Source organism: Apostichopus japonicus, chromosome 7, assembly GCF_037975245.1.
Source record: "Apostichopus japonicus isolate 1M-3 chromosome 7, ASM3797524v1, whole genome shotgun sequence".
NCBI lineage: Eukaryota > Metazoa > Echinodermata > Holothuroidea > Aspidochirotida > Stichopodidae > Apostichopus > Apostichopus japonicus.
The window spans coordinates 23,985,923-24,012,516 of NC_092567.1; the positions used below are offsets into that span (position 1 = coordinate 23,985,923).

Here is a 26,594-nt window from a genome sequence, read left to right on the forward strand (position 1 = left end):
TTAACACCTGTAGATAAACTTTTGAATATAATAATGATAATAAATGAGACTTATATAGCGCCAAATCAGTGGACAAAAGTCACTGTTCAAGGAGCTTTACAAAGCAAGCAAATTCATTTACAAAAGAACAAAAAAAAATGGGTCTTAAGTAGACTTTTGAATGTAGAAAGTTTAGAGCATGTTCGAATGTGATCTGGTAACTTGTTCCAGAGATAAGAGCCAGAGTATTCAAAGCTTCTGTAACCATAGGTCTTTTTAAGGAACAGTTGAATTCAGTTTGTTGGAGGAACGAATATGGATATTTTAAAGAACCATTTTTAGCAGAATTTTGGTTCTGATATGTTATAGTCCAAGAAGACAGTTTAGCACTAGTAATGTTTCCATAGCTGTTCTAGTTTTGTGACATTCAACTTTAAAATAAAACAAATCTATGGAATGCTCCTTTAAGGCTAAATTATTAATGACATAGGCTCCTCAGTGGAGTCCTATAATTAATGTTATCCCGTTGTTTATAAATTCTAATAACTCGCCGAAAACATGTTCTTTTAACTTAATTCATCAACGACAGAGCCCCCCCTTGGATAAGAATCAACATCATTTATCATTGACAAACTTGTAATACATAATCAACATGTGGCCGTTTGAGGTCATCAAAGTTATATGTTTTATCATGGTGCTTTGTGTTGCATAGATCTGAGGTACTGACCTGAATAGTCTATGTATTAGACTGTATAGACCAGTCACTTTAATTCCCAAATGTCAGCTGCTTTAAAGGGGCTTTCTCAAAACTTGCTTAAAGGGGTTTTTCTCAAACTTGAACTTACATAAATACAGCCAGGGTCTGATAGCAATATTTCTCAATGGTCTACAACATATCAAAATGAAAATTTATGCCTAAAGTCATCTTTTAAGCTATATCGGACTTAATGTGCCGTCCTGGGATTCAACTACATCCTAGAAAAAACCAAAACAAAACATCACCTGACTCTCTAAAAGGGAAAAACTATCCAGGCACTCTAGTCTTTATTTATTACTTACATGCATCAACAAGCACTTTATTGACTATTTTGTACTTTTCCTGTGAAATTATGTTACTTTTCAGGATCTTTTATGACATCTCCATTCAATTCTCATAACATTTTGGTCAAAAGTTACCAAAAGCAATTGGCAAAAAACAGTCTGCTTCTAACCCCTACCCCCTCCTTTTTTTTTTTGGTTCATAAATCTCTATAAGTGTCTGTCACAAATGTGAGAGATAAGGATGATTGATGGGAATTTGTTGAAGAAAAGGTTGCAACATATCATTCATGTTCCTCCCTGAGTTGTTCCACAACCCCCTTTATGACCACTGGAAGTTCTTTTGGGGAATAAATTAGGCCCTGACAGAAATGATTTAGTGTAACCTTTGACCTTACTTGTCACAGGATAAATATATAAAAAATATATATATATATATAGCAAAAATATGGAATACATTTCCATTTAGCAGGTGTAATGAGGTGTGATATATATTTTGGAAATCCACAAAATTGTTCTTTTTTTAGCTTCTAAAGGATTGATGGAGAATAGCTATTCCTCATGTCCTTTGACTTCCCCTCCCCTTCCCCCATGAGAGCATTTTTTGGAGAGTTTAGGGGAAGGCCAAGGTAATGTTCCTACAATAGAATTTCCTTGGTGTCAAGATCTTTCTCCTCTGCTGATGACTTTGATATCTAGCTTGACACAAAATAGCCAAGAGTTGGGTCAGGGTGGATGCAATTAATTTTCTAGAGGATATTTGTGCTGTAATTAGATACACCTGTTGTTTGAACCTGTCTGAATAATCATAACTTGAGATGGAGACTGTCACAAATATCTCATGTTGGAGGCAAACAGCAATATGTTTATATCAGGGATAAGATACTGTCTCAGTAGCATTTTCCTGCATGGTTAATATATCATTTCTGTCAAAACTTCTAAAAAAACAGGGCTTAAGTTATATTTTGCAATGCATGGTGATAACCCTTGCAAACTATTCTGAGACCTACTGTAAGCCTATTCAGGTGTTCCCTCCAGCAATGGTTATAAAACAAATGGTAAAAAAAAATAAAAAAATGATGGTAATAAAAGAAACAACACTGTTTAATACACCTACTGTTTTGTCCACTGATTTTTTTCTATATTTTTATGTTCTCCTTGCCCCTTGGACAACCAAGAGTTATCATCCAAATGGTTATCGGAACTGCAAATTTGGTTTTCCGAAGAAGTATACCAAAATCACAGAGAAGGAACAACAAGTGCACTGTGGGATAGATGTGCAGATTTAAAGAATAAAAACACCAGCTTTGGCCCGGTAAAACTCCTTTTCGGATGGATCGAAGGCCTACCACTATTTTTGTTTTATGTTGATACCTCCAAGGTTAATGGCATATCATAAGTCCAAGCTATCATATTCCTATTCAGGAGTATTTTAGTTTAATGGCATCTGAATTTGATGTAAACCACTAGTCAGCTGCTGGACAACCTCCAAAGTTGATTTTGGTTGTCCGAACAGAAATTTGGAAGACCAATTAAATCTACCCGGCATGCATAGTAACATAGCCATAGGCGTAGGAGCCCAATTTGATTTGGGGTGGGGTGTAACGACTTGCCCGAAAAATATAACCAAAATTTTTCGCGAGGTCCGCGTGCGTTCAACATGTTAATGTGCATATCATATAGGTGAGCATCGGTTAGTACATTGCATGCCAATAACATACAATCATTTGCTGTGTAATTACCCTTCCATATTGGTTAGAATTATTGGGGAAGTTTTTACAATAATAATGATAATAATAATATCAGTTTAACCATTGAAAAACACATTGCAAATGTTTTTTCTTTCAGTAGGTGCCCGAAAAATTCTCAGCATATTGCCTATAGCAAAGATGAATCCAGCCTGTTTCAATATTAACTAGGTCAAACAGTTTCTTTTAATTTTCACATCTGCAATTCATGCTCAGTGAACTGCTGCTTTTAGGATAAAGTTTTCATCCTTGACACAAACTTGGGATGCATCTTCCTATGAAACCACTAGACTATTAAAGTAATTTATCATATTGTTTACTTAATTCGCAAAGTTGAAACCATATCCAATCCAAGGGGAAAAAATAAAAAATTTGAATGAAAAGTAAAAGTAAAGCAAATATAACTACAACATTACACATGTTTGATGTTTCTTCCAAGTTCTCTGTTTGCTGTGAGGCATCCTAATAAGTGTTTTCTCTCACTTTGCAAAACAAATGCCTTGCTGCCTCTTTCATATTTTGAAGTTACCTTAGTGTCCATTTAAAAAGTTTGTGTCCTGCTGTTTCAGAGGAATTCTGAGGCAATTTAAACACACCATAATAGAAAAGTTGGCTGCCCCCCTGCTTGATCTGTTAATATCGAGCGCACTGGTGTGTATTTTTGGGATAGTAATATGGTTGTTTGCTGGTACCAGCATAAACCATATTTGGATAAGGTTGAATGTTACTGGAAACAAAACTTAATACTCCCAAGTTCTATGAGAAATCCCATTTTTGGTTTGTTTTTTTGTTAAAAAAAAAAAATTACAGTGTATATATCCCAAGCAGGTGTTCAAAGCTTATCTGGTTATTGCAATATTCTTCGGTAGAGTATATAGTTTTATAGTTAGAGGGATGGAGAGGAATGCTAATTAATGCCTAAAGCTTAGTGGCTCTGATTGACCTCCATATAGAAACCCTACAGGCGATGTGTTTGTGCGTGACATTAGTTAGCTTGTGCACCATATTTCCATTAATTCAGAAAGAAAAAAAATATGCCAAAAAAAAAAAAGAGGGAAAATGGAAAAAAGAAACTGAAACTAAGGAGGACGAAAAAAAAAGTGAAACAAGGAAACATGTGCTCCTGATTTTAGGTGTCACCTTTAGGAAACTTAAGAAGTCGCAGATCTATGTCGATTACATCTTTTACATGAAAGTAAATATGACACCATGAGATGATATCTGTGTGAAGAAAGAGGCAAAAGTTGACAGAAATGGTTCTATGTCTCCGGGACAAATTGAAACAAACAGGAGATGCCTTTGGTTATGAAATAAAATGAATAAAAATTTTCAGTTTTTTACAGTATATGTCAGCAACGTTAAGAAGGTTTCAAGCTGGGAGGTGGTACCAATATAATTTCATTCTCTTTAATGATATCTTATTGACCTTTTCCCCCTCCAGTGTAACCACCATGCACTCAAACTATTCAAGGGTATAGGACTTCAGCAAGCCACCTTTACTTTAATAAGCAAATCTTACACCAGTGAGCTTCTTAATATCTCCATAGTTGGGCCCACTGTAACTCCAGGGACTCCAACAAAAATTCAATATTGGGGTCTGGAGGGGTGGGGGCGGGGGGAGGACCTTCATTTGATTCTCCCTCACTTACTTGATGAGTGGATATCTTTCTATTTGATGGTTTAACTTGAACCTTCTTGTTGCATCCAGTGACAGTGTCACGAACGACTTTATTCATTGTACGTGTATTCAGTATATGCTGGTCAGGGTGATAAGTAGGTCACTCGTCGTGACTGACAACTTGTGCGTTTTTTTCTGGAAGCGTCGAGAAATGATGGCGCTATTCGGTATTAACGAGTGCAAATTTCCAGAACATACGGGAAGTAATTTTTAGCAGGTGACCGGATATCGTCGACCAATGAACGATGCACTATCAGTCGTATCTTCGAGACATGGATGATTCTCGATGTTTTTCCGTCAGGATTCCTGGAAAAGAACTTTCGGGAGATTAAACCCGGCTATATAAGAAGAGATATTTTCGGTGATGAGGAGTTTAGTTCAGAGTTTTCCGATCTATTGTATAAAGAAATTCATCTGAGATAAAAGATTAATCGAGGGGACGGACGGAGGAACCGGTGGACTGTTTGTTTATAAGATTGGTGCGTCGTTTAACCGGGACAGGCGTGACTTCGGCAGAGTTTTTCGGAGTTCACCCAGGAGGAAGCCATCCTTGGGATACAAACGTTGAGTCGAATTGGACCAGCAGGGAACGGTTTTACTCCTGACCAAGTCACGGGATACCAGCCTACGAGGGAGCCTAATCCCGACATCGTTGTTGGTGACGCAAGGAGGTCAGAACAGCAGTACAATATTGTAAAATCTGTCTGTAATATTCCAAATTTCTAGTACCAATAATCCTTGTACAAATCAGTAGAGATCGTATCATTGTAAATATATCGTTTTTGTTAACTTTCAGAAACCTCTCAGTAGTCTTTTGGTCCTTTGAGTTTACTTCCCTGAATCTATCTAAAATTTTATTTTTATCGGCTTTGAAGGCCAAAGGAAAAACCCGGGGTCGCAACAGAGGGGGCGCTAGAGGGTGCCATTTTGTATTATCCCACGGAAGTTGTGACAGACAGGGTGCTGGGAAGCCCCCCTCCGTTTTCTGAAAGACCCCAAAAAGTCCAATTGCATTTAAGAAGGGTCTTTCCTTGGTAAATAAATATAAAAAGTAGGCTACCCTTTGGAATTTAGAATTTGTTATTGTTGCTGTGACAAGAAAAATCATGATTCAAATCTTGAAATTTAGTTCAAAATGTAATTAAATAATGCACTTTTCTTGTGATACATAATGAATGGGATTCATTTTGACAGAAAGTTTTAGTGTAACCTTGTGGTGAAATTGGCACTTTAAAATCAAGTTCACATATCCATCTGCCCCTCAAAGTTCATGCACCCACAGATCGACCCCCATACCCCTTTGGCCACCCCTAGCTGCATGCAACACTTGATCCAGGGCAATCCTACCACAGAATTTTGATCATGTCACAACATTTGAATGTAACTGCTCATCATTTGTTGTCTCGCAATACATACATGTATAAACTGTACAAAATATGTCCTTCGCATGTTAGATTGCCAGAGCTGAGGAGTTTCCCATTTCCACTAATATTGTTATTCTGAATTCAGTATGACTGCCAAAAAAAAAAAAAAATGAAGCTAAATTTAAGTTCTATGAATACAAGTTCTAAAAACAAATTTGAACCAATTTAAAAAGTCGTAGCTTTGTTATGAATGGCCAAAAAAGGAGAAAAAAAAGGTGAAAAAAAAAATAGAAAGAATAGGTGGAGAAAAAATGAGGACTATTGAATCCAAAGGGGTTGTGTCAACATCGATTGTTTAGTAGTTCAGACAGGTATGCTTTGGAATAGCTTGATTTAAAAATATAGTAGACATCTTTCTAAAACTTTTCAGGTATGTAGTTTCCTCGACTGATAGCCCGGAGGCGTCTTCCTCCAATTGTGTTGCTCTTCAGGAGTAAAAGAAATTATGGCTTCCTGTACTTTACAGATTCTACTTATTCTCACGACACGACAGCTGTGCGTGGAATATATAGTTCTTTTTCAAGAGCAATTGGTGCCAGGGATGGTTTAAAGAAGCATCTTTCAAAAAAAAAAATGACAAAAAAAATGAAGGATAATAGAATTATGGTTTTGATGTGCCATCTTTTAATTCCATTTATTTTTGTTGAGTGAGTTTCATTCTCTCTGCCAAGTTCTTCTGGTAATATTTTCGATAAGCTTTAAATTGGTTAAAAGTTTATTGGTTTCAAAAGTACTTTTGGTGCCTAACAGGGAGAGGGGGGCCCCTAGGCCCCCTCAAATATCTGTCAGGCCTCATAGAAACTGTCAGAAATTGATTTTTTTTGTAGAAACTTGGTCATGCTTGCCCCCTCCCCCTGGAAAACACCATTGGCCCCCACCTAAAAACTGAAGCCTAGCTATGCCCTGATCACATGGATAAATGGTGATTTCATATGTTTCTGTATTGGCTGCCTTCCTTACCTTTTGACAAAACTTAATCAAAGGTATGCAGAGTATTTTGCACAATAAATGGTTTTGAAAAGTTCAAGTCAATATGAAACAGCAGGGTGCATTTAGAGTTACATATGAACAATTTTATTGGGTGGATACTTATACTTGAAATGTTTAGAATTTCTTGGAATTGGAAGGTTATATGTGTTACTCATAATAACAAAGAGTTTAAAAAAGTGTTGACCTAAGTTAGCTATTGGTCATGAGTAATATATTTATAAACTAACCACAGTTTTTGTCAAAATTGTAATTTTTTCCTTTTTCTTTTAAATTATGAATTCAGTTAATTGGGCCAAAAGTGTTAAATAAGACAAAAGTGAACTAATTAAACCAAGGGACCACTGTGAAAGTGTGGACACTTAACCAGCAGCAAGATAATTGTTATTGAAACAATAACTCACTATAAAACAAGTGGCCACTGTAATAACGGCCACTGTGATGTAAGAAGGACTGTAGTTATACATATTAAAGATTATAATATAAAAAAGGCAAACTTAAGTTTACTTGTTTGTGAGTTGCATGCCCAAAAGAACGGGCGCAAAATATTTCAACTGCCTTGTTTTGCGGGTTAGCCTTTTAGTGTCGAGATATTTGTAAAGGGAGGGGGGCGGGCTTGGGGGGCGGAAACAAGGCCCTCGGAGCCACCTATATTGATCTGCCTCTGTATATTTGTTTCTGTGTAATGGCATGTACTGTAATGGATGCAGTACTGAACAGTCTGTTGTGTTATGTTCAATAACGATAATTACTAGACACAATTATATACCTTCTGTTACACTCGTTAGACGATGAAACCGCCTGGAATCGAACTGGCTGATTTGCTACTTTATATAGTGGCTGCTTTTTTAACCGCATGCTTTCAGATGTGTAGCCTACTGCCAGTGGCGGAGCTAGGGGTATTAGTCAGGAGGGGCGAGAATGGTCTGTAGGGGTGCTTTCGACACTATCTAAGCGGAGCGCCACCACAGGTTGGCGCGTAGCGTACAGAAATTTTTTGAGTAAAGATACTCCCTAGATCGCCGGAAATGACCCGTTCCGGACCTGGCTAATTTGCAGATAAACGAAGAATAAATAGGTGTCATCGCCAAATTACACCAACAAAATGTGACAAATGTCAATAGGTAGATGATAGCGCAATAAAAAAGTCAATAATTGCGAATAAGTAAAAAGTGGTAAAGAGCTGAAAAGGGCGCCAGCAGTCCATTTGAGTCCGTAAGGTGGGGGGCATCCGCCCCCCCTGACTGTATGGACGCTCCCCCACTGCTTATCGCGTATCATATTACATAGTGATCAATGAGAACAAGACAGTGCTTGTTTGATACATTTGTCAGGTCTTACAATAAGAATGTTAATTCATTGTATGGAGGCCTGCTAAGCTGCTGAAAAGTTTTTCCCTCAAATTGTATTTTGGGGCTAAATGATCAATATGACATTAATTCTGTTATCAACAATCTGCTGAAAGGAATTACCAGAAATTTTTCCCTCAAATTGTATTTTGGGGCTAAATGATCAATATGACATTAATTCTGTTATCAACAATCTGCTGAAAGGAATTACCAGAAATTTTTCCCTCAAATTTTATTTTGGGGCTAAATGATCAATATGACATTAATTCTGTTATCAACAATCTGCTGAAAGGAATTACCAGAAATTTTTCCCTCAAATTGTATTTTGGGGCTAAATGATCAATATGACATTAATTCTGTTATCAACAGATTTAATATGTAAAGCAAAGTTGCAACTTTCACTGAGTTGATAAAAATTGACTTCCACTTTTTGAGTATTTGCCAAGTAAGGTTCATTTAACAAAGCAAATAGTGTAATTTTTGTATTTCATCAGCTCTGAAACTTCAGTGCTCAATGCTTTATGGACTGTCAACAATAGTATACAGTTTGTATATTGTGCACATGTTAACACATGCATGCATGTATTGAATGCATAGTGTTGACTATACATGTGCACTCCATACCAGTTCAGGAAACGTTTGTAATTCAACATTTAGCGCTTTTTGATTTGGCAGACACCTGGTTTAATACACGTTTATATATCATTATTTAATAGTTTCAATGATTCAGAAAGTGGCTGTATGAGCCCAAAGTAAAGAGAATACAAGAAGAAAATTAGATTTAAATTGGTCATTTTGAAAAGAAACCGGAAATAGATATGATAGTACTGATGTTTACATTATATTACATAGCAACCTGTTTCCGTACATATAATTCAGCTAAGTATTGCCTGCTATTCCCTTCTAAGCACCGAATGTTTGTGGTGATCAACTTTCCAGATAGCCAATGTCAGTCCAGGATACTTAAAGCAGCCTCGCGCTTAGGATGGACTCCCGATCGATTATGTCATTCAAATTTGCATGTACGCTTTTTAAGAGCAGAGAAAGGTTTGATTAGAGTAGGATTTAAAATAGAGACACCGGAATTTCAAATCTTTTAGGTCCATCTCAGAGCTGGCTATCAAGTGATACACAGCCAATTTAAGGACTGTATTTATAGCTCAGTTGGCACTGCACAGGAATTGTAAAATCCAGGGAATTATATTTCCAGTATTGCAGCACATAATTGCTATTAATAATGGTCAAATTGCTCTGCAAGTCCAAAGACATATCGTCAATTTATTTGTGCATAGGAACCATAGTATTTTATAGGAGACTAAAGTTCAAATGCAAAATTTGAAAGCAAGATCATTCCTTGAAATCCTGTGGCTGCTGGGGTCCACCCACGTACTGTTCTAGTGACAAGTTTCTTCAGCCTTATAACTTTCAAACTTGTGTGTTTGTAATTTCAGTCAGTTTTCTTAACTTTTCCCATTTAAATTGAATTATATTGCATTCATTATTTTTATTTCTTCAATGCAGAAACATGTTTTAATTTAGTAAATGAAAGAAAAGAATTTTAATTTGCTTCTCAATGATTTGTTACCCCCGTCTTGCACTTCTGTAACATGTGTAGTATATAATGATTATTAAGATTTGGTCTGTGGGAGAGGGGGGGGGAAGGAGTTTGTACGGAAGATTTACACCAATGAACTGTGTTGTCCCATATCTGTGTGAAAATCTTCCCCATCACTTTACCAGTTTCCAGGGGGCCCATGTACATTCCTGAAGATTTAAAGGCATTGAAGACTCGCCCCAAACCGCGTGCGGCCATCTGAAAAAGTTAATTTTTTGTTGCTTGCAAGTGACGTTTTGTTTGTGTCGCTACAAAATGCAGACAGTAATGAAACGTGATACCTTAATTGTTATCTTTAATTGTTATCTTATCGTTGGTATACTATGCTGTGGGTATTGACGGCAGCTGTATGTACTGACTTTACACTAGTGTCTAATTACCGACGGTAGCAAGCTGTGTGTGTATTTTCTGGGATCAATGGTGGTGCTTAAAACTTCTGTTACACCTCATTCAAACTAGGTCACAGTACCGGCATTAGACGTTTCTTTTTGCGTGAGTCTTCACACCCTTTAAGGGGCCCATTTACCAGTGCTTCATCAAACCGTAAGCCTGCCCTCACTGTTTCCCTGATCAAGGTGACAGTACTGGCAATGCAAGCATTGATCATGGTTGCCTGCTACCTATCTATGAAGATGATTAAAGTACTTTACAACACTTCCTTTACATGTATGTTTATGGTAACCCCAGACTTGACAGATGAACCACACAGACCAGACAAATCTTTCATCCTGTAAATTGCCTGTCTTGAAAGATCATGAAGACCCCTAATATGGGTCAGTATAAGACTACTCTGTCTTTAGAAGGGGGTGATGATTGAAGCTTACAACAAGATCAAGTGATATTGTGATAACTTTCTCAATGACTATGTGTGAGTTAATGCCATTAGAATGTCAGATTTAAAGCAATATACTGCTAATGTATATAATGTATGTAAACCAAAAATGATCTAAAACTGTATATTGGATATTCCCATCTGACATGACATGCAAAAAACAAAAGAAAGAAAAAAGTCATAAAATAACGGACTTTAAGCTTAATATTGTATATCACAAGCTCAATAAATACATAAAAATACTTAGAAATGAAATTTGTAAAATAAAAAAACATTAAAAATTTTATAAAAAATATTAAACAGATAAAGTATCATACATGCAGACTAAATACATTGACAGGTGCCTATATATGGTTTCTGACACTACATTTGGTAAACTATATAACCAGGGCCTATTACTCAGGGTAAGCTGGAGAGGGTATGACCCCTTGCCACTCATTTGTGGAACAATAAATTCACATGGACTTTGGCACTGTAACTTGCACTTGTAACAAAGTAACTTGTCATTTTCAACACCATTGAACATTGGTCTGATTCCTGCCTTTGTTCCTGCACCTCCCTGCCCCCACCCCTCTCCCAATTTCCAACCTTTCCAACCTGTGTTGATCCTGCTGAGGGTCCTTTTGTTTTTAAGTTCAAGATTAAAAATATATATACTTTTTTTCTGTGGGAGTCCTTTACTTTGTTAAGCCTGTATTGGCTTTTAAAGGACTTCCCTCCACATATATATATTTATTATCTGTGGAAAAATCAAATAAACAATAAACCAACAAATAAACGATAAACAAAATGAATGACAACTATTTGACTTTTTACCATATTTGGGGACACTGTTGCTGACCAGCTTTGATGTCTAGTTGTCTACTCTCAGACAAGTCAATGAGGAAGGCGAAAATAAACTCTTCACATCTCTTTAATATCTCTCTCCGTTTGACAGTGTCAGCTGGTCACACAATTGCATCATGTGATGGTTAGATCTTTGAAAGAGGTGTAAGAGAATATTTATTGACAGATGTTGAGAGGGTTAGGGTGCTTACACTAGATCCGGATCAGATCCCCTGATGTTATCAGAAGATCATCTCTCCATGGGGTAAACTTATGCATTGATCTGGATGCAATTACACTTGAGTCGTACTCTGATCCTCCCCACCCCCCTCGCTTTTCACCGGATGTTGGTAAAATAAGTTGGATTGGAAATGTGTCATGCGCAGCCTCGCGTAGTACGTACACACCAAACTTTCGTTGCCATGCTGTATATGCTTAGGGTGACAATGCTATGTACGGCCCAAATGCACTGAATCTATGTAGGAATTAGCACATGAATGATACAGAACTGGAATTTCACGCGAGAATGCATGTGACGTAATGAGGTCACCGGACATCTTGGGTCACTGTTGATGCGTCAGTGTTTACATTGCAAAACTTATCTCGACATCCGGATCAGATCCTGGTCTCTGCCAGCATCAAATAGGAGGATCAGATCCGGATCTGAACTGCGTTAACACAACAGCCGTGATCTTGACGCCAGGATCAGATCCGATGTCAAGATCTGATCCGAATCTAGTGTAAAGGCACGGTCCATATACTGGTTGGCATCTTCAACCTTACAGACTTCCTGATTGGCAATAGTTTATGTGTGGGATGCTATGACAGTATGTATGTGTAACATAGTGGCCACACCGCAGTGGCTTGGACTTCCTTGGCAAGAGATGAAAAAAGCTGATCACAAATATTAGACAACTTATGCTTTGGCTTCTTTAAACGTACTTGACAGCTGTTCTTATTACTTTCATTGCAGGGATTTCTCGCACAACAAGCTCACCAAAATTCCACCGAAATCCTTCAAAGGTCTCAACAATGTCAAAGAACTGTGAGTATATATCTCATGTGCAACTTCTACAATTTCAATTAAAGAGTGTCATTGTATCGTTTATGCATTTTCATGCCAATACATTTTAACTGTGTTAATTTGTATTTGGGGTCATCACAGGTCAAATGGTGAAACTCTTGTAAACATGTACACCCTCACTATACATTACGTCAGATTCATGAAGAAAACTGTTCATGTTATCTTTTTTTTTGGGGGGGGGGGTTCTTTTTTTTAGGTGTTAAGGTTTCCTATTTTCTTTGATGGGAGTACTCTATTCCATTAAGCCCACAAGGGTTTCTTAGTTTACTTCCTTTCACATATTTTACTTATTTGCAGTTATATTGTCTTGTTCACCTTGTATTACTATGTGTTGAAACAAATAAATCATCATCATGTTACATCATCAAAACCACAATGCAGTTTTGCATTCTGGTTATTTTAGTCTCAATTTAAAAATGTACTTGTAAGCTATAATGGCTCATTGGACATGTTCTTCTGTTCTAATGGTCTGCATCATGCAGATCTACACAATCAGAGGTAGACAACTATCTCGAGAGTGTAAAAATATTTTGTTGCCACTAGTAGTGTGTACTATGTAATCACAAAATCATGATGATGATGTAAGGAGCAAAATGAAAACAAAAAAACATGAATGTAAACGTCTCGTGTAATGTCTCCTTTCACGATATATTTTTGTTCAAAATATAATTACTCAAAGCATGATCCAGGAGCAATGAAATCAGTCAATAAGTTCAATTTTTTTTCAAAAAAAATGAAAGGAAAAAAAAGAGAAAAAAAAAAATGTTTTTTTGTGGTCCTGATACAAAGTTTATTGTGCTGGTTTAAAGAGTTAACTCATTCTTTTGTAGCCGGCATGATGCAGTTAAAACCACTAGTTACATGAGATTGACGGGTATCCAATCGTACGAAAATAAGACATATTGGCTTGCAATGGTCAAATTTATCTGATGCTACTGTGCAAACCAGTGTGAAATGTATGCAGCTGAAACCAAATGGAACCACTCAGATCGAAGTTCTTTGTCTCAGCCTATATGTGTGATTTATCAGCTTGCCGCAAAAAAGTAACATTTTCAATAAAGATGATGTAATTTTTTCCCTGCTTAGAATTATTATAAATTTTCCTAAATTTAGAAATTCTTCACATGTGTTTGATTTACCTGTGGGCCACTTTTTGGAATTGTAGGTAAGTTTTACTTATAGGGCTCCCAGCATGATCAGGGCAGTAGAGGTATGTTAACATGCAATCTACCACATGCCATGGGTATATCGGTCTGATGACTTTCACACCTCTCTCAAAACCACAACAAATATTTTATGGGTTACATCTGGAAATTTGTTCCCCCTCATGGCATGTGATGTCCTAACGTTTTAAGTTATTGTTAATTCCATGTTCCAGACACATTATTGGTAAAACAACTAACATACTGCAGTCCGGACTATTACCCAGGCCCGGATTAAGGATACGGCTCAGGGCCCAAAGCTAATAAGAAGGCTATGCCTAAATTTATTGAGTCTGTACCCGATTCTTGTCTGGACCCCCCCCCCCCCAATTCCTGCATAGAATCTTTTTTTTTTAAATTCAGACGTCATATGGTGGCTTCTGTTGCATTATATTTAGACTTCAAATTAGGTCTATAAATAAGGTCTAAAATGCAAGGTTAGGCTTTAGTTAATATATTTGATTTTTTGTGTGTGTGGCTCAGAAGGGAATGTGCACTCCCAGCAGTGGTCTAATTCTTGTCTGGCTAAAATAGTTTTGGAAACAATTTATGCCAAAGTTTGTGGAAATAGGTACTGACTGTTTCAATAATGTTTTGCTTATTCTCTTCCTTGAACTGCTTTAAAGTCTGATAATGGGTGTGTCAACTGGACTTCAAAAGGAAAACAAGTTTTTTCCCTTAGCAACTTTGTCAAAAACATTCCTTTTTCTTACAAATGTAAAAAAAAATCCTAAAAAGGTCAGATATTTCAGTACATGCAGTTGAATTGTCCAAGCTTTTGTTAAGCGTCTACTGTACCCTGTTGCCTATTTCCGGATCAGAATTCCGAGTTTGTATGCATGATGGTCATCGATCCAGATTAACTCAAGATTTTCTGTGTACCTGGAAAAGTATTTCATTTTTTTACCTAAATCAATTGTATTCTTGGTTTTTTTGTTGTCAATGCACATGGATCAGATTGGTGTCCTGCTGTGATAGTGCAAGCTTGACTACTCAAACCCAAAATAGTTTCCTGTGATAAGAACCATATTACGGATCTCAAGATATGGCTATTAGTTAAAAGGCGGGTAAAAAGGAGAGAGAGATAAACTTACTAAAATATGTCTGAGGGGATTGGTAACCGCAACACTGCAGGGAATGGTACGAAGAAAACAGCCAAAGTCCTTTAAAATGTAGAATCTTTTGTTGATGTTTTAAGGTTATATAGGCCTATATATGTTTTATATATGTTAGGATGCAAGCTTACATTCCTGTTGGAAAGTTATGAATGGACTTCAAAGCAAACTACAATGTACCTTGTATATTGAAGGGGTGAAAATGAATTTTGTAAGTACAGGTAGTAGACTGCCTACAAATCCCATTGGCCTTCCCCTGATCGTATAATAGTCAACTGACTCACTCAAGCATATGCTGCTAGAAAAGACCAACTCACTCGACAAAATACTGTGAGAAGCCTCAACTGGATTATATAGCCAGTTGTTTACTCTCAGAACGTGATGTTCTGATGGCTGAAATTAATTGATTTCTTAGTAAACAGTGCTAGAAATCTCCTAAATAAATATCATATATCATTATCGCATATTGTATTTCTAAGATTTTGAATTTTTCAAATCTGTGGAATTTGGGGAAAAGTCCACTGATTTTGTAATCTTGAAGAAATACTTAATAATAATAATAATAATACTTCGTAATATATTGATGTCTTCTTAGGATAACTACTTAAAATGAAAGACATCAAGTACTAGAAACTAAAGACACACACTAATTAAAGAAAAGAACTAATCAAAGTAACTTCACTTCTGTGCAATTATTGTAAAGTATTGATCAAATGCTTATCCCTTAAGAATTATTAATTTATATTCGTTAACTGATCTTCTTTAATTTTCTTATGATCTTATTAATTTTCAGTGGTCTGAGTTACAATGAGCTAGAAGTTCTTCATAAGAATTCTTTTGCTGGGCTCTCAAGTGTTTCATCTATGTAAGTATTAACCATAAAATTGGTTTTATTTCCAAGGCGATAAACTCCTTTTGAATCCTTAGTAGTGTGGCAGTGCTGAACTCCAGGGGATGGTACAAGTTCTATGGCATATGTGGCATAAACTATAGTATGGCGATGAGAAATTTGCACTGAACGAAATATTTGTTAATTCCTTGTAAAAATCCTATAAATAGGACTTTCACATTTCCTCAAGAAATGTCTTCCATTAGTATAGGTACATGGAAATGCAAAAATGACCTCTTGTTATCTCGTGAGTGTTAAGAGGGTCAAACACTGTTGGAATAAATGCATATATTAACTCTGTTGAACTCTGCTGGAATGAATGCCAAAGACGAACAGAACCACTCGCCAATTTTTTTATTTTGTGCTGCAGTACTGTCCGATGTCGGAAGGGTGTATAAATTTCCGTTTTGTTCGTCTCTTTCACAGAATTCTTGATAAGAATAAATTCAAAGAATTTCCAATCGAAGCTTTTCTCCACAAGGATCTCAAACACTTGGCAAACATGTAAGTTAATAACCTGTTTCTGATCTACTAGATTATTCATACATGGTCTTCCACACATGGTAAGGGGTGGATCCAGGGGTTTAATTAGGAGATTTATGGCCCTGAGTGGACCCTCTTATAAAATTGTAGACCTCAAATTGTGCATTCTGATGATTTCTTAGGCATGAATTAGGTCCACCACCAAGGTTGGGCAAAATAGCTACTTTTAATTTTTTTGTGCGGGGTTGAAAAGAGGGACAGGGAAGGGTGTTAACCCTGTACCTCCCTGGAACCTTGCCCTCCCAGGGGCACATTTGTGAAATAGCTGTCCACATGTTTTTTACGACGAGATCATAGATTATTTAATATGAAATTTGATCTATTGGTTAAACTGACAACTTTGTTAGCACATCTTTTGAAAAAAAAATATATATATACTGCATATTGAGAAATAATATGGTCACAAGTTTTAGCTCAAGTGAGAAAGCTTAATTTTTGTGGAAAAATTCTGCAATTTTCTTTGGGGGTCTCACTTTTCAGCTGTCATAAATTAATATGCAGATGAGCTAGTCTGGTCGTCATTTCATATTGAAAGGATAATGTGCAGTCCTTTATATGTGACTCATAGCGAGTATCTAGTGCTTAAATTAAATAATTGGATCATAATTAATGAAAGTTCGATTTGTAAGATAATTAATGGCTCCTTGTCTGTAAATCCACTTTTATGATAAACTACTGTATTTGAGCAAAAGCTGAGTAAAGTTTCATCAATTATGTCGGATGGAGACAGAAATTTTTTGGAACGGGGTCATCTATCAAATTGTTTTATGATAAGTTTGCATGCGTATTTATTAGTTCATTAAAATATAATGCGTGTAGGCAATTCAGAGCTCAATTTAAATCTGTCATTTGATCGTTTCGTTCATATTTTGTTCATATGACGATAATAAATCCCAAATTTCATGTTTAGATGGTGTAAAATCTATCTCCCCCTTTCTTCAATTCTCTGTTTTCAATGGCTTCATCCGAGCAACCTCCCCTCCTCCTCCCGCCCTCGCTCCTACCAAATGCCACTGCCCACATTGGAGACCTGTAAATCTGATCTTTTAGTTTCTAGATTATGTTTTTTTTTTATAAACTTCATTCTTGAAATGTCACCATCCAGAACAGCCCCACTTGATTGCTTATGATGGAGATATTACTCCCTTTATTCTTAATTAGACTGGTGTTTTGACCCTCTGTTTTGAAATGTCACCATCCAGAACAACCCCACTTGACTGAGATGGAGATCTTACTACAGCTTTATTCTTAATTAGACCAGTGTTTTGACCATCTGGTTTGAAATTTCACCTTAGATGTAACATCGTTGATGTAATATCAGAGTTAAAGTCTATTTTAATCCCCCATTTAAGACCCTTCTAACATTTTATGCTTCAGATTTTTTGTGAAAATTGAGACTGACCTTTCCTCCCATCACCTGGGGAGAAAAAATACAATATTGCTTCATATCTGCATCATGAGAAATTATTTCGGTCATTTATGTTTTTCACCCACTTTGCCACGCAAAGTTACAAAATGATACACCTGAAAGTTGATATCTTTGTACTGCAACTTTACTGAAATCAATGCGTAGATATCACTCAGAGAGGATCCTTATATATGATGAAATCGGAGACTACAAAGTTGCTGAAACCCTCTCAAAGATTGGTTAAGTAGGAAGATAAGCCACTAAAATATCTCAATGACCATGCAGAAGGATTGCTGGGTACTGCACAATTGGTCATTTTAAGTGTTATATTCACAAAAAATAAGATCAAATATAGAAGGAAAGAAGGAATAGAAGGAAGGAATAGAAGAAGGAATAGAAGGAAAGAAGGAATTTTTTTTCTCCAGTTTTCTTGAAATTTTTGCTGAACGTTGCAACCCTTTTTTCAAGTTTGTAGGTGTGACATTGTGTGCTGTTATATGTGTTTTTAGTATAAATAGCTTATATACAATTAGAGAGATGTGATTTCTTGAGAACAAAACAAAAAAAAACAATAGAAAACCATAGATGAAACAAAATCAGGGAAAGCCATAACATTACTTATTTAATTTTGTAGGAGAGCATGTTGAAAGCAACTGCTCTACCCACTCCTTCAAAATCTGTTCATAAGTGGAGGGGAGGGGGGGGGGGGTGAGGAAGGGGGAGGGAGGTGGCACGGCTAAATCATAGCAACATAGGAGAGGGCATATAGAATATAGAATGCAGATTTTTTTGACCAGTCCTCCCCCCCCCCCCCCCCGCCCCTTAAGTAAAGAAAAAGACATGCTTTATGAACCCACATAATTGCTTGCTGAGCTTTGTGCACTGTGTTATGATCTACAAGAAAGAAAAAATGAAGAACATATTGTTGTCACTTGTCCAGACATTGCTTACATGGTCAGAACGAAAAGTAGGTCATTTTATGGACATTTTATTGAAAGGAAAATTGTCTGAGTTTGCGAAGTGGGTTTGCCAAATCCTGATCAATTTGGTAACGTACAAACAATTCGAAAGCTCTATGAAATGTTGAACATTCGTAAGTTATGATCTTAGTTAAATGGTAAATCATAAAATACTAATCAGATACATACAGCAGGAATTATCATTAAAAAACAATAGAGATTGTTTGTTCATGTAATATGCATTTTGTACAATCATACAAACAGAAGTTAGTTGATGATTTTTACCAATTCTTATGGGACTTTACAAGGGACAAAGTACAGCTTTTTTTTTATTGCAAACGATATTTTTCATTAATATTGTTGATTCTTTTGGGACTGAAAATGTACAAAGAACATCTTTTTTGTTCCCCTTCTGTTTCTTCATTGTTGATGTTTTGAAGTCTTCCATACTCAGGATCACCCAAAAGTGAATCAAACATTTGAAAAAAAAACTCTTGTAAACTTATGTAGAAAAGTAAACTTGTCTCTTTGAATTGACTTCCAGGTCGAAGAGACATTTTTTGTCATCTGTCTTTTTTAATGCATTATTTTTTTGAAAGCTTGAAAGAAGGTTCGTTCAATATGCCTAATCTTATATGTTCCCATTGGGATTTCCATGATAGGATATGCAGCCGGTACGGAATGATCATGTGAGGGAATTTTCTGGTTTCCAAAAGTAAAGCGGTATTGTGATTGTACTATTAAAAGTGAACAAATTATTTCTTAGTGACAGATCTGCATTTTATGAGGTTACTCACATGTGATGTTCTTCCACCCTCCTCCCTCCCTCCCTCTCTTCCTCCCTCTTCCCATTTGGTTGGGCCGCATATCAATTCCTTTAAAAGATACAGAGAAAGAGGTGATATTGGTTCAAAGTTTGCTGAATTAGCAGAAAGTTTTCAAAAGTTCTTTGTAACGTTTCTATTTATCTGAAGTTGTTTATGGTCACTGTTTAGTTCGAAATATAGATATATAAATATATATATATATATATACATACATAATAAAAACATTTCTTTGTGGTTTAATTGGCATTAATTACAGACATATTGAAATCACTTTTGTTTAAAAAGAAAGAAAATATGGCGGAAGTGGTGTGGAGGAGACCTGTGTTACTAACATCAAACCTTTTTACATATATACCATGGAGTTCAACTTTCTTTCCAAGGTGATTGACAACTCAACAGTGGTACATTTCCATAAATATACAGTATGTAACTTAAGAAATTGTGATGTGAGCAGAGGTCACACCAGTCTATGACATGGCTGGGGTCTCTCCAGGGAGGAAGGGGGCAGAGTTTATCATTAAGGGGGGGATAAATCTTGAAACATCAAAATGTCATAGATGTGAGATTGACATTTCAAATGTTGTATATTTGGTCAGACTAACATTTTACGGCCGTTTAAAATGTAGTTTTGTTTTGACACACGCATACTTATATATACATATATATATATATATATATATATAGATATATATATCTATAGAATTAGTCATATATTTCGCTCTGTCCACCAGACATAGAGCACTCTGTGCCAAGATAGACGCCAACCAACTTTATATATCTATATCTATATCTATATATATATATATATATATATATATATATATATATATATACATATATATATATATAAACATATATATATATATCTACATATATATATGACAGCATAATATTTATAGATCCAATAGATAGAACTTTTACATGACACAGGGGCTGAGTAAAATTGATCCGTTTTATGACTCTGTCGTTAAAACCAGAATAATGTAAAGTAAAACATTTACAACAATTTTATTGTAGTAAGCTGAGAGCTGTAGAGAACATGTGAACCATGCAATTTTGGACAAACATGAACACAATGCCCAAGGCACTGTCTTTGATATAATTCTTGCCTTTGCCAATACCAATGAGAAAAGAACTAAGAGAGTTTATAAACTTTTCACCTGATCCTACATGTTAAAGATATTACCTTGCCTCAGCAGAATCAAACTATTTTGTATGTAGCGGATTTTGTGTGATGTCACAGCTTTCTCTTTTTTGAAGTTCGATTGACAGCCGATGGTAGTTAAAATATGGATAGTAAGTAGACAAAAAAACAGCTCAGTAATGATAAGAACTGGTTACAGAAACAATGTTCATGGAAAATATGGTGTCTGGCATCATCAATGTTAGCAATGTATACTGACGATTCATCAATATAAACTGCTTATAGTTAATTTAGATAATAAATAGCTAATTTAGAATAAATTCATGTTTCAGAATCTTTCCACTTTTATCTTGGAGACCCTCTAGGGAAGGACATTTTTTCTCTCGAAAGAAATAGGAATGATAGCTTAGCAGCTGCCAATGTGTGTGAAGGGTAGGGAGGGGCATTAGACATTAATTTCAGAGAGCTAGGGGTAATAGAAGGGTGGGGGACGGGGAAATACAGCATAACATACTAACTTGTCTTTATACTGCAAATTCTAAGGATTATTACATGGAAAGCCAAAATTGACAAATTTATCCATTGGAAAGATCTTGTAAAGTACAGTATGATAAGTAGAGATCTATCAAAAACAAAAGTTTCTTGCAGTAATTTATGAAAAAAAAGCTTCAAAACCTGCTTCGACACTTAATCTTGCAGGTCTATATATTCATATCTCTATGGTGGTTAATATAACTACATAAATGGTTACGACAGCTGTTCATCAGCTAATATCTCAGTGTTGTCACCGTGAGTTTGTATATCCATGCCTGTTGTAAAAAGAAATGATTAAGCAAAAAATGAAAATTAAAAAATATATATATATATAATAAAAAAAATAAATAAATAAATCAACCCTCAGATTTCGGAAGAAGAATGGTGAACCTAGGGCTGCACCTTTCTTTCAAGACATAAAACATGACAGATGCGAACGAATCACTACCCCATTAACTTCCAAGTTTCTTAATATAAGATCTCGGGGGAGACAGCAGGATCAATTGACTTGTTCCTGTGTGTGAACCCTTTACTCTGTTAACATTTTACCGTGAACATTCGGAGAGAACCAAGCCTGCTGTGGCTATATATAGCTGCAGGGCGCTAAAGGATTTCGGCATTCAGTACCACCAATGAAATCGAGGAAAGAGGGTCGAAGACTGGTGGAACATATTCCACTGGGAGCTTACCATGCCCGATTGTGTCAGCATAATCAGCATAAAGACTTCCTCTAACAAACTGATACAAGGAAAACTTTGAATTTGGAAAAGTAAAATAACTTTAAGATATATCTCATAACTTTATGGATGGTGACTTGAATAGGTTATTTTTAGCTACTTAATCGTCGGAGTTGTTCGTCTGGAATATCACTCCGTTCTCTTTGCACTTATGCGCACGGGGTTACAGACGGGTTTGAGTGGGTTACAGACAGTTTGAGCGAGTTTAAACGTGGGAAATGAAATGCCTGTCTGCAGTGTACTCAGTAAACGACACAAGTCATGAGTAAGTTTTGAAGTGTTTACTGAGAAATGGAATTATGGTAAAGTTGTGGAATTACATTATTTCAACCTGCAGGCATGTTATAGCTGACAAATGCAAGCAACAGAAATCAATTTGGGAAACAGGAGGTTTATATAAAATCTACAGCAAGTATAATACATCAGTGTTGTTCTTATGTACATAGATCACAGCTGATATGTGATTGTTTCGTTAATTTATTCGTGATCAGCTGCTTTGTTAATTAACTATAAAATGTTCGCTTTAAATAATTGTAATACTCGGTATACCAAAAGAGGAAATATTACACGTACATGGAATTTTTAGTCGACTCTGAGGAGTCACAGATGAATAATTATCTAATATTCAAAGAGATACTTCAAAATCAAAAAGAAAAAGAAAAAGAAAAAAAAGGAGGTATCAAGATCAAATCCTTCTAAAAGTGTGAGCACTGATGTCTTAGGGAAGTTGTACAAATGTATGATAATGTTCACTTTTTTGTTGGTAGGCTCTGGTAAAAAGTTGAAAACGGAAAAGTTGAAAGTTGCAGAACTGGTAGATTAATTAAAGATATATAAACTTTCAAAATTAATTGAAGAGTCATACATACATGAAGCCTACTTTAATTTTGAGAGCTTTAACGGAACACAGTGTTCAATAAGCTAGAAAATAGTTATCAAGGTATTGAAGGAAATGAAAAACAGTAGAGAGGAAAAGCTGTTAGCAATTTTAATTAAGTACTGCCAAAGCTTGTGTAGGTGAATATATGAAACTTAAAGGTCCTGTCATTTTGATCCTAGCAGGATCTTCGAAGGCTAGCCGTTAGAAGTAATTAAACTTAAGAGAAAAACATGACAAGATGTAGATTTAGTGAAAACAGGCATGATGAAGGGATTAAAGGGGTCATAGAAAAATAATTATGGTGCACTGCAGGGCTAATTTTGTTGATAAAGTTTGCCTGTTCATAATTGTAGCTTGCAATGGACAACATGGGCTCTTTTTTAAGTTTTGTCCAAATAACAAAGTTGATTGTGCGACAAAACTGATTTTCAAATGACATAAATATAACAGTATTTTTTTTTTTAAATATCGTATTGCTCTAAAACTGTATAATGCTATTTTTTGTTTTGTTTTATTTGTTTTAAATTTTGCAGTTTTATGGATAGTTGTTATTTGAGTCTGGTACCTGGGATAGAATTTAGTGGGTTGCAACATCTGGAAACGCTTTCCTTGGAAGACAACAGTCTAATCACAATCCCCTATGCTGCCCTCTCTCATCTTACGCATCTACGAGAACTCAAGCTGTCCATGAACTTGATCACAGAGATACAACCGTTTACCTTTAAGAATAACAGCTTTCTACAGACCTTGTAAGTATATGAGGATGTTACTATAAAAACAATATTCATACTTACTTTGATGCCCAATTTAGTTCCAGTTGGCATGCCAAATTTTACTCAAGCCTGAGAGGAGTGACATGGGGGGGGGGGGTGCTACAGTCCTGGGACAAGGGACCAACTAGGAGCCCAGAGAAATATATGATACAGAGAGGTATGTGGAGATTGAAAGAGAGGGAATCAAGTTTTTCTTCATTTTTTTTTTCTCTGTTGGTGGAATTGTTCATCACAGTTATCTCAAAAGGAATTAACAAAATGTAACAAAAAATATAATTTTTAATTTTTTTGATTAATTTTTATGTTTTCATCTAGCTGGTGCAAGGTTCATGTATCTATTACCAACTTTTAAATTGGCTAGAAAGATCATCAACCAGAAAACATATATCTTTCTCATCATCTCTTCAGATCCCTGAGTCACAATGGAATTTCGTTTATCCCGAATAACGCTTTTGCTGGATCACGCCATTTGACAGAGCTAGAACTGGACGGTAACCCCATCGCTAACATTGGTCTACGAGCATTCAACAGCCTACCGGCACTCAAGTACATGTAAGTAGCTGGCAATGATAACATATATGATGAACGTTGTGGCATAATATTGAATGGATTGGATGGGGCAGGGGGGGGAGGGGGGAAGGCGGGTTGGCAGGTTTAAGATTTCTAGACAAGATTTAAGTGTTTCTGTCTCACCCATCCTGACTTTAAAGGCATTGAAGACTCGCGCACAAAGAAACGTCTGATGCCAGTAATCTGACCTAGTTTCGAATGAGGTGTAACAGAAGTGTTAGACACCACCATCGATCCCAGAAAATACACACACAGCTTGCTACCGTCGCTAATTAGACACTAGTGTACAGTCAATACATGCAGCTACGGTCAATACATACAACACAGTGTACATAGCAGCGATGGACATCTCAGCAGGGAGTTGTTATGGAACTCCCTGATCTCAGGTCCAGATCAAAGATAACAAGGTATCACTGTCTACATTTTGTAGCGACAAGAAGAAAACTTCACTGCAAGTATCGGAAAGTTATCTCTTTTCAGAGGGTGGCATGCGGTTTGGGGCGAGTCTTCAATACCTTTAACTTTCCTGGGTATATCTCAATATTCCTACAGAGTCAATCAATGGACTACTGAAAACTTATTGGAAATAATGTACAAACTTTTCAGCTATTTCAGATAAAAGTGGCTGCAGAAGTTTCTAGAAGTAGGGGGGGGGAGGATGAGGCATGGGGGATAAAGGGAGTTTAATGTGTGAAAAGTTTCTTCATAAGTTGAGAAGTTGAGTAGAGTACATGCTTGGACATGTGAAACATATGCCAGTGAAAGTATCTGTGCTCGAAATGCTGCAACTACTGTACAACATACTGCAGTACAATGCGTTAATACTGCAATTAACAAAATGCCTACATACAATACATTAATACTGTACAATGCATTATTAATATTAATACTGTATGCCACACTTGGAACATCTATTTTTTCACAATTTTTAGTATCTGTGTATTCCTCCTACAGAAAAATGTCCGGTGTTACAAACCTGAGGACCTTACCTGATCTTACTGGTACCGTCCATGTAGAAGAAATGTAAGTCATTTTCCAAAAAAAAAAAAAAAAAAAAAATTTTAATGTGCTAAAATTATGGTATCAATGTTTAAATGATGGTTAGCTTGTTCGGTTAGCATGTTTCACAAATGCAGTGTGATATCAGTCCGATTTAAAATATTTGTCATGTATCTCACCCTTACCAGAACTTTCCATAGCTGTAACATTACCTCCATTCCTGAAGATTTCTGCACAACGATGGGCGATCTGGCTAAACTGTGAGTAATAATTATTTATTTTGCTTCCTTACTTTCGTACTAGGAATGATCTAAATAATGCTCTTTGCTAGCACAGATTTTCATCCCCTCCTTATCGAGCTTGTCCTTGACTTTTGTAAGTATCTAAAGAGATCCTCCCCTTTGGGATTGTTTGAAATTATCCACCTCTACTATGCAGCGATGATTTGACTGAATAAGCAGTTTCTTTTGTTGAAATATTTCTAGGAAGAGAAAGGATGCATGCACAATTGCAAAATGTCTGACAATCTTCATAGGTTCTTCGCTGTTGGCCGTATAACAGTGTTTTTCAACGATAGAAACTGGCGGGAAAATGATCAAAATTTTCTATTTTAGAAGCCGCAAATGTATTCTACCGTTCCAAACCGACCGGAAACCGTTTTATTTGTGATTTTAATTTCCTTTTTTTTTTTGGCAGAGATCTGTACAGGAACCATCTGGAGACCATACCCACATTCATCGGATGTACCAACCTCGTTACTTTGTGAGTTTTAATATTCGATCAAAATTAGCCTACAATGAGATTGACATATTTTGAAGCACCTGATAAGGTTGTAGGAAATGTACTAGTTATATAAGGATGTTTAATGTAAGCTTTTTTTTAAAGGGTAATGCATGTTTCTCCCTGTGCATTAATATCAAGTTTAAGGGCAAGAAGAATCTATTTTGTTATAGTTTCACAACAGATGTGTAATGCTCCCCCTGTTGCCCCCTCACACCACCTCTCACCCTCCCCCCTTGCTCCCTCCCTCCAAATGTAAATGAAAAAAAAAAGAAAGAAATAAAAGAAGAGAGAAGTTCAGAAGGTCAGATTCTTGCTTCATCATCATTGATACTCTCTGAGAAATTAATTGTGAAAGAAGTTTGTGACAGGCTTGAATGGGAGTATAGTCCAGAGAAACAACGGGGGGAGGGTGATGGGAGGGGGGTGATGGGAGGGGAGAGATGGGAGGGGAATAAGATGGAGGTTGGAGAGTCTGAAACTTCTTCCATGTACCTTCATTTCTTTTCTTTTTTTTCCAGAAATTTTGGTTTCAACAAGATAGTGGATGTTGCAAATAGCTCGTTTATTGGTCCGGACTGCCTTTTGGACCTGGTCCTGAAATACAATGAGATTACCTATATTCATCAGTTAGCATTCCATGGTTTACATTGTCTGGAGAACCTGTGAGTAGAT

At 36.3% G+C, this 26,594-nt stretch overlaps 1 protein-coding gene across 1 annotated transcript in view; it reads left to right on the plus strand.

Moving 5' to 3' along the window:
• The window catches only part of LOC139969816 (uncharacterized), a 59,459-nt gene that overhangs the window by 22,399 nt on the left and 10,466 nt on the right, over positions 1 to 26,594 (plus strand). Inside the window, exons 2-10 of the mRNA XM_071975102.1 lie at positions 12,449 to 12,520; positions 15,670 to 15,741; positions 16,192 to 16,269; positions 23,331 to 23,546; positions 23,979 to 24,122; positions 25,095 to 25,163; positions 25,328 to 25,399; positions 25,836 to 25,901; positions 26,441 to 26,584. Of these exons, the coding sequence (XP_071831203.1) occupies positions 12,449 to 12,520; positions 15,670 to 15,741; positions 16,192 to 16,269; positions 23,331 to 23,546; positions 23,979 to 24,122; positions 25,095 to 25,163; positions 25,328 to 25,399; positions 25,836 to 25,901; positions 26,441 to 26,584 (933 nt within the window). The remainder of the gene's footprint in view (positions 1 to 12,448; positions 12,521 to 15,669; positions 15,742 to 16,191; positions 16,270 to 23,330; positions 23,547 to 23,978; positions 24,123 to 25,094; positions 25,164 to 25,327; positions 25,400 to 25,835; positions 25,902 to 26,440; positions 26,585 to 26,594) is intronic.